Genomic DNA, 8,912 nt, shown 5'->3' with positions numbered 1-8,912 from the left:
TATTAGCTAGGGGGCTCCGAGAAAGAAGGATAGCAAGCACTATTACCAAAATAAAAGGACCAAAAGATTTGTTATTCCATCAAGACGGGGAAATTAGGGAACAATTTATGCGTTTCTACAGGACCCTGTACACAAAGGAATCAACAGCTCCTGTAGAGGAGATTAGAGCACATCTACAGAACCTAGGCCTGAAACGTGTCTCTGTTTCACAGAGAGAGATGTTGGAAGCCCCTATAACACTGAAGGAAGTAATAGCAGTTATCAAAGGCTTGAAAGGGGGGAAATCACCAGGAGTAGATGGTTATACAGCCAAATATTATAAAATCTTCCAACAAGAATTGGGCCCGCTATTAGTCAGGTTGGGCAATGCTTGTTTTGCTGATAGGGGACTCCCATCTAGTATGCAAGAAGTAGGGATTACAGTACTATTAAAACCGGGGAGAGATCCTACCTTATGTGGCTCTTATCGCCCGATATCCTTGCTGAATGTAGATGTGAAAATATTAGCCAAAGTTATGGCGGATAGGTTAAGTGGGATTTTGCCATCACTCATACATGAAGACCAATCGGGCTTTATCCAAAATAGGCAAGTGGCAGATAATATTAGGCGGACTTTAAACCTGATGTGGGGGGCCCAGAGACGAGGGGACTCTATGACACTCTTGACGATAGACGCTGAAAAGGCGTTCGATAGAGTAGAATGGGAGTATTTATGGGAAGTCATGATGGAAATGGGATTGGGGCGGCCTTTTATAACTTGGGTGAAAGGGTTATATGAAAAGCCAGTGGCAAGGATAAAGGTTAATGGGGGATGGTCTAATACACTTAATATTCAGCGGGGAACGAGACAGGGGTGTCCCCTATCTCCGTTACTGTTTGCCATATCCATCGAACCCCTAGCACAGCGAATTAGAGACTTAGGAGAGGTGAAAGGAGTCAAAATGGGAGGGAGAGAGCATAAAATTGCCTTGTTTGCCGATGACTTATTGTTTTATATAGGATCACCCCTGACAACCTTACCGGTGCTTATTCAGGAACTAAATTTCTTTGGGAAAATGTCTGGATTTAGAGTGAATTTTGATAAATCTGAGCTCATGGGCATAACAGTAACGGATCAGGAGGCAGAACACTTGAGGGGGAGAACTGTTTTCAGATGGACAGACTCCAGTTTTCGCTATCTGGGCATACAGATCCCGAGAGACCTTGACACATTATATCAGCTAAATTACGTCCCACTTATAGCAGCAATTCGGAAGGATCTTAGCAAGTGGAAAACAGGGTGGCTATCGTGGTGGGGCCGCATAGCGGTAGTCAAAATGAACATACTACCTCGATTGTTGTTTCTCTTTCAGACATTGCCAATTAACGTCCCTAAGGGGGAGCTGCAGAAAATACAGACAGAATTGGGGGAATTTATTTGGGGAGGAAAGCAGGCCCGATTGTCCCGGAAAATAATGTGGGGGAAAGTGGAGCAGGGAGGGAGAGGAATGCCTAACATTTTATGGTATTACTGGGCGGCTCAACTTAGGCAAATTGGAGTCTGGAGTAAGGTTGACCTCTCTCCCGCGACCAGACTTGAGCAGATTTTTGTTCAAAAAGGGAGATTAGATGCATTACTATGGGGCGCCTACCTAGAAAACGATTATAAGAACTTGACACTAAACCCATTCCTCTCTCACTTGCTCTTACTATGGGGGAGACTCAAGCAGAAATTAAGGGGGTCACAACATAAATCTACTTACGCATGGTTAACACAAGAGCCCGGGTTCTCAGGGGAGCGAGAGAATAAGATATTTAAATCATGGTTCGATAAGGGTCTGATCAGATTTCGGGAACTAACAACAGAGGGACAACTTAAAACATTTGAAGTACTTAGGCAGGAATACAATTTACCTGAAACTGACCGGTATGCTTACCTCCAAGTCAAAAGCTATATGGTGAAGGCCAGTTGGCATAAAGGTAATTGGCTAGAGAACGAAAAATTTGAGAATTTATGGGACAGCATAATCTGGGGAAGTAAAAGAATCTCCAAACTGTATGAGCACATCAGAGGAACTGAATTTGTAAAGGTGTCTTATATGAAAGCCTGGGAGCAAGATCTTAACATAGAGTTCAGTGAGGGGGAGTGGAAGAAAATGTGCCTGGAGGTTAAAAAAGTATCAGTATCAGGCTCATTTTCAAAGCACTTAGCCTCCCAAAGTTCCATAGAAACCTATGGAACTTAGCCTCCCAAAGTGCTTTGAAAATATGCATCTATGTGTACTAGTCAAAGAAAATGCTTATAAGGTCATGAGCAGATGGTACTATACCCCAGACAGAATAAGAGCTATGTACCCAGGAACGCTAGATACCTGTTGGCGCTGTGAGGGAGGGAGGGGGACATACTATCACATATGGTGGGAGTGCCCGAAAATACAGGAGTTTTGGAAATTGGTCTCAGAACATATAACCTTAGCAACAGGGGTTCAGTTTTTACATGATCCCAAGTGTTGTTTACTGGGTTACGAGAATAGGAAAGGGAAGAAATGGCAATGTAGACTCAAACGATTATGCCTAGCAGCAGCAATATCAACCATAGCAGTGAAATGGAAGCAGAAGCAGGGGCCCACAGGACACGACTGGAAATCAAAACTGCATATGTTGATGGGTTTAGAAAAACTAACTGATAGACGCCGGGGACAATATAATCCAAAGGCAGAAGAATGGCTACACCTAGAAAGGGTTTTGGGAGGGGATGGACAAGGGACTAAGGATGCTGCTACATGAGGAACACTGTGGGAGGGAGGAGGGGGAGGTTGGGAATGACAGGGGGGGGGGGGATAAAGTGAGGGGGGGGATAAAGTGAGGGGAGGGGGAAGGGGGGAAATAAAAGGAAAAATCAGATCAAGGGGGAGTTTATATGTTGATATTACATCTTTTGTATATTACAAGAGGCTAAGACTCTGAATTTGTTATCTTGGGTTGCTAATAAAAGTTTTTTGCAAATAAAAAAAAAAAAGAATACAAGAACTGCACATCACAGAAAAGATTTGTGACATTTATTAATCTATGGCAAGGTCTTTATATCAGTACATATATATTCATTTAAGAAAGAAATTTAAAATTTTTGCACTCAGTTCAGTGGAGGACAATTCTTGTGGTGGACTTCAGGGCATCCTCTCCAGAAGAGGCAGCATGGATGGAGGCTTTCAATGTGTCAGAGACTTCCTGCCTTTCAGCATTCGTCTAAGGATAATTTCAATGCCACCTCGTGAGCTGATGCGCTTCTTCCAACCATGAGTCTTGAGGCGTTTGTTGTTGTTTGGCTGGTACTCCGTCCCACGCTTTTTGGTTCGTATCTGCTGCTGGTTCCAAGGCAGAAGTTGCAGGGGGGAGACTTGGAGGATGCACTTTTCTCCCAAACCCTTGCAAGAAGGTAGCAGCTGGTGTCCAGTGTGGGAGAAAATGGAAATCATTCTCTGCTGAAAGGAAGGTTCAGGTGCCAGTCGCTGCATCAAGAGAAATCTCGATGGAGAAAACAAAAACAAAAAGTGTAATTAGCCTTACAAAAAAAAAAAAAAAGAAGTCTGTAAAGGCCACTAACTAATCTAAAGGCTGCTTTTTAATTCTTAGCTCCTGGTTATCTTGTTCACAACCATATAGGTTTTTTATTTTGGTTGTTTGTTTAAAGAACTTTATTAAAAGACATTCAACCAACACCAGAAGGAAAAATACAACATTGAGCAACTACATAGCTGAATGCCCGTTTTCAACAGAACCTCAATCTCCACCCCCCCAACCCTCCCAACCCATAAGCACAGAATAATTTGCTGACCCTAAAAAGACCAAAATAAACAAAGCTAAGAGTTTAAGATCCTAAATTGAGCTACTAAAGTGAAAGAGTCCCAAAACGGGGACCATATCAAGCAAAATGACTCCCCTCTAGAGGACAAGTCCCTGACCCCCCTACATTCCAGTGCACAAAGAATCATAGCCGAACACCATTGAATCAACGTAGGCACTTCCGTGGTTATCCAATGATGCAAAATGGCCTTCTTAGCAAGGAGAACTACACATTTTTACAGACCCCTAGGCAAAGATGGGGACATCATAAAAATATCAAATAAAAGGCATAGGTCTGGACGCCAAGTCACCTGCTGCAGATGTGAAACATGTGCACACACTTGCCTCCAAAACAACAAAATGGGGGGACAAAGTCAAAACATGTGGCTCAGATCTGCAGGGGACCCAGAACACTTCAAACATACATCATTCAGCCTGAAAGAGTTTGCCTTTAACTATTTAGGCCCTAAACTCTGGAATGAGCTCTTCTGCATCATGTTCGGGACCAATCCCTATTGCAGCCTTCAAACTAGCATTAAAAACTCACCTTTTCAGAACTGCATTTGCCCTTCAATCATAACATTACCATTTGCTTTGCTATTTGGATTTTCTGCCCTTTTCTTTCTTCTTCCCCTCTCCCCCCCCCCCCCCTTCACCCTGTGGTGTGCCTTTCATACCTCAATTCCTCCTCTCCTCTTTTTTTCATTTTTCTCTTTTCTATCTATATAGATTTTAGTTTTTAAATTGTTTTTCTAAACCACATTGAACCCTATGGGGGTCTTTTACTAAAGCGTGCTAGCGTTTTTAAAGTGTGCTAATATTTAGGATGCACTAAAAACACTAGTGTGCCTTAATAAAAGGAGGCCCTATGAGGTATATCAAGCATGCAAAATAAATCAATCTAGTGATCACCGAATGGTGTGGTTCCATACTATGACACAGGAGAAGAGGGATTATTCAAGCCTGAAGGTTCTAGACTTCAAAAGAACTAACTTTGTCAAGATGGGGGACTATCTCAAGGAAGAGAGTTAGTTGGATGGGAACAGCTGAAGGCATTAGAACAGTAGTGAGAAAAACTGAAAGGAGCTATTTTAAATGTGACAAACCTTTATGTTAGAAAAGTACATAAAAGTAAGAGGAAAAGAAGGCTGTTCTAGTTCTCTAATGTAGTAGCTGAAAAGGTAAAGGAAAAAAAGGTTAGCCTTCATAAATTACAAGATAACTCAGAAAGAGGAAGACAGACAAAAATATCTGGAAAAGCTGTCAGGAAAGCAAAGATGCAAATGGAAGAAAAGAAAGCCAATTAGGGCACGACATATTTTAGATATGTAAGTGATAGGAGGAAGTGCCAAAATGGCATTGTGAGGCTCAAGGGTGAAGGGGAGGAGTACGTAGAAGCTGATAAGAATAAAGCTAAACTGTTTAACAATTATTTCTTGTCTGTGTTCATAGGTGGAAGGCCAGAGGTAAGACCACGGAAAACAAAACGCTAATTGGAATGGATGTGTGATAGACTAGACCAGATTGATTCTCAGAAGACTGTGTTCATGCGGAACTAGCTACACTAAAAATAGACAAAGTGATGGGACCTGATGGGATACATCCAAGGGTAGTCAAGGTACTCGGAGAAATTCTGGTGGCTTTGCTGCCTGAGCTCTTCAATGCTTCCTTAGAGTCTGGAGTGGTCCCAGAGGACTGAAGAAGGGAGGATGTGGTCCCTCTGCACAACAGCGGAAGGAGGAGGTTGGGAATTACAGACCTCTCAGTCTGACCTCAGTGGTGAGTAAACTAATGGAAACACTTCTAAAGCGGAGGATTCTGAGGTTTCTCAAATTGAATGGACTGCAAGACCCGAGGCACCATAGTTTCACTATAGGCAGGTCCTGTCAGACAACTCTGATCGATTTCTTTGACTGGGTGACCAAACTGTTAGATTGGGAGAGGCGCTAGATGTGGTGTACTCAGAATTTACCAAAGCCTTTGACACAGTTCCGAATAGGCAACTGATAAATAAAACTGAGTGCCCTCAGTATGTAGGCCCTAAGCGACTGACTGGGTTAAAAACTGATTAAGTGGAAGGAGACAAAGGGTAGTGATAAATGCAGAGCCCTGTTTACTAAGGTGAACTAACATTTTTAGCATATCCTAAAAATTAGCGCATGATAAACACTAAACACATACTCCTATGGGTGTGTCTAGTGCACGCTAAAAACGCTAGCGCACCTCTAGCATGGCTTAGTAAACAGGGCCCGGAGTTTGCTCCAAGGAAAAGGATGTTATTGGTGGTGTAATACAGGGATCAATCCTTGGGCCAGCACTTTTTAACATCTTTGCAAGTGATACTGTGGAAGGGCTGTCTTGTAAGGTTTGTCTCTTTGCGGAAGATACCAAACTTTGTAAGAGGGTAGACATCCCGAAGGGTGTGGATAACAAGAGAAGGGATCTAGCAAAACTTGAAGAATGGTCCTTGGTAACTAAGATTTAATGCTAAAAAATGCAGGGTCATGCACTTGGGTTGCAAAAATCGAAGGGAACGGTATTTATTTATATCCCACATTTTCCCACCTATTTGCAGGCTCAATGTGGCTGTGGTATAGTATAGTATAAGGGGTAAAGTATTTCTGTGTAAGAAAAAAGAAAGGGACTTGAGGGTGATCACATCTGATCATCTTAAAGTGGTCAAACAGTACAAAAAGCAACAGTCAAACCCAGAAGGATGCTTGGGTGCATAGGGAGAGGAATGGCCAGTAGGAAAAAGAAGTTGATGCACACAATATTCTAAATGAGGTCTCACCAGAGTTTTATACAGGGGCAATTCTGAAGACTGCACCTTCAAAACGATATAAACAGGATGGCGTTGGTTCAGAGGGCAGCTACAAAACTGGTCAGTGGTCTCTGTATGGGAACAGACTTACAGACCTCAATATGTATACTTCGGAAGAAAGGTAGGAGAAAGGAGATATAATAGAGATGTTTAAATATCTCCATGGCATTAATGTACATCAGGTGAGCCTTTTTCAAATGGAAGCAAACTCTGGAATGAGAGGGCACAGGATGAAGTTAAGAAGTTATAGGCTCGGGAGTAATCTAAGGAAATGCTTTTCACAGAAAGGGTGGTGGATGCAAGGAACAGCCTCCCGTGAAGGTGGTGGAGAAAAGGACTATATCTTAAGAAAATGTGGGCAGGGCCGTGCCTAGGGTCTCTGGTGCTCCCTGCAGACTATCAGTTGGCGCCCCCCCCCCCCCACCCCGGTGTGGCACAAGATGCAAAAGAAATAGGAGCTGAAAGATGGAGTGCATCTTTGTGGGATTGCCTATTTATTACCTTTAAAATTGACTAACACAGCAGCCACAGTATGTTACCCCCTGAAAGTGAAACTTGAAAGGGATATTGCACTTTTTGACAGCTTTAAGAAAAATACATGTATATGCTTCTAAAATGGCAATATTAATCCCTTTGATTTTGTAAACTTTTATTGTTATAAAATGGATGCCCTCACCACATATAACCAGCTCATAAACACCCATTTCTCAATGTATTTCAGAACAGACTCTGCATCAGCAGATCCTGTTCTCAAATACTAGTGGAACTTCAAATATCTCAACCTAGACATATCAACTCCAGTTTACATGTCCTTTCTAAAATCCACTTTAATATACAGCAGTTACAGGTAGTTTATTAAATTTGCTATACCGCTAGGCTTTCTACCACAGAAAGATCACAGCGGTGTACAATAATAAAAAAACAATAAAACACAACACATAAAAGGAACTACAATGTTCACATAGGAAAGAAACAAACAGAACAAAGCAAAGTGGGACAGGCAGGTGGGGTCTCTTAGGGAAAGGTGATAGTGAATGATGAAGACTGCTGACTGGATGGGTCATTTGGCACTTATCTGCCGTCATGTTTCTAACAAGTGTCTGTGGTATGGTAACATGCATTATCACAGTAACTCTAGCTGCTGTACTATATGCTCTCTGAGCTCAGGGAAATTCCTACTGTTTCATTTGCATTGGGTTGAAAAGCATCTAATATCTAAAAGGGCAACAGGAACAAGTATTAGCAGCTGCCAAATACAGGCACGAAGAAAATAATTACACACAACAAAACGGCCCCGTAAATTATTAAAAAAAGAAATCACATAAAGGCCCAGATACTTTTATGGGGTCTATCAAAAGATTTTTTTATTTTTTGTGGTGACAATTCACTAATCCACAATTTCCATGTTCCGATTTCCCAGGAGTCATTGTATTAAGTATAAAGACTAAATCACTCCAAGACACCGAAATAAACACAACTTAAAGGAACTGCTCCGGGCTCCGCACACCGCCACCTTTTCCTCCTCCCCCACTTAGGTACCGGAGCCTTACCTATAGCTTCCCGGTACTGCAGCCCTGGACAGGCGAACCAGGTTCCACGCCACCGCCATATTTACGCACACACGCACAGCAGGTCGGGACGCACGCACCGCGCTCTTCTTGGCTGCCTCCGTCGCCTCGTCCTAATGCTGCCGCTAATGCTCACGGGACTCGTAGTGTAGGCGGCCTGGAAGGCTGTACGTCTAGCTCACGTGGGGCAGTTGCAGAGCGGTGATAATGATAATGTGTCAGTATTATATGCTGTGTTCATTGCTTTAATCATTGTTTTGTATCATAACATAATCCGCCGAGGGCCATTTATAATTTCACCGATGACAAAATAAATTGGTGAGATTAAGGTCCCCCCCCCCCCATTCAGTAAGAGGCGGCGGCTATTTGTACATTACTCGCAATTAGATTATCAAAGGTATTATTTGTATTATTTGTGTTCTTCCAAAAATAATTTGTGGCCCGGTTTCCATAGCATTGCCTGTTTTAATACAGTAAGATGTCCGTTGGTGGTACTTGCTTTAAAGACACATTCCAAATAGTCACTGAGGATTCTATTCATCTGAAAACAGTAACACTTAAGTATTGCAATTAATATATTGCAAAGTATTCAGAAAAATAATGTATATTTATCTCCAAAAGCACATTCCTGTAGTAAACTGAAATGCAGCTTTTTTGTGTGATTTATGTTCTCTAGGCATACTTGATGACTTTTTTTT

The 8,912-nt window shown here is 42.2% G+C and overlaps 1 protein-coding gene across 1 annotated transcript; it reads right to left on the bottom strand.

The window, feature by feature from the left end:
• Positions 1 to 3,016: 3,016 nt before the first annotated feature.
• MRPL34 (mitochondrial ribosomal protein L34) lies at positions 3,017 to 8,303 on the bottom strand. Its single transcript, XM_030218907.1, has 2 exons — positions 8,197 to 8,303; positions 3,017 to 3,504 (listed from the first exon to the last, which is right to left on the bottom strand). The coding sequence occupies exons 1-2, from the start codon at positions 8,253 to 8,255 to the stop codon at positions 3,189 to 3,191; spliced, it is 375 nt and encodes a 124-aa protein (XP_030074767.1). The 5' UTR covers positions 8,256 to 8,303; the 3' UTR covers positions 3,017 to 3,188.
• Positions 8,304 to 8,912: the final 609 nt, after the last annotated feature.

This window comes from Microcaecilia unicolor, chromosome 11, assembly GCF_901765095.1.
Source record: "Microcaecilia unicolor chromosome 11, aMicUni1.1, whole genome shotgun sequence".
Classification (NCBI taxonomy): Eukaryota; Metazoa; Chordata; class Amphibia; order Gymnophiona; family Siphonopidae; genus Microcaecilia; species Microcaecilia unicolor.
Note: the sequence above shows the minus strand (reverse complement) of the source record. Positions and strands in the feature narration are given on the sequence as shown.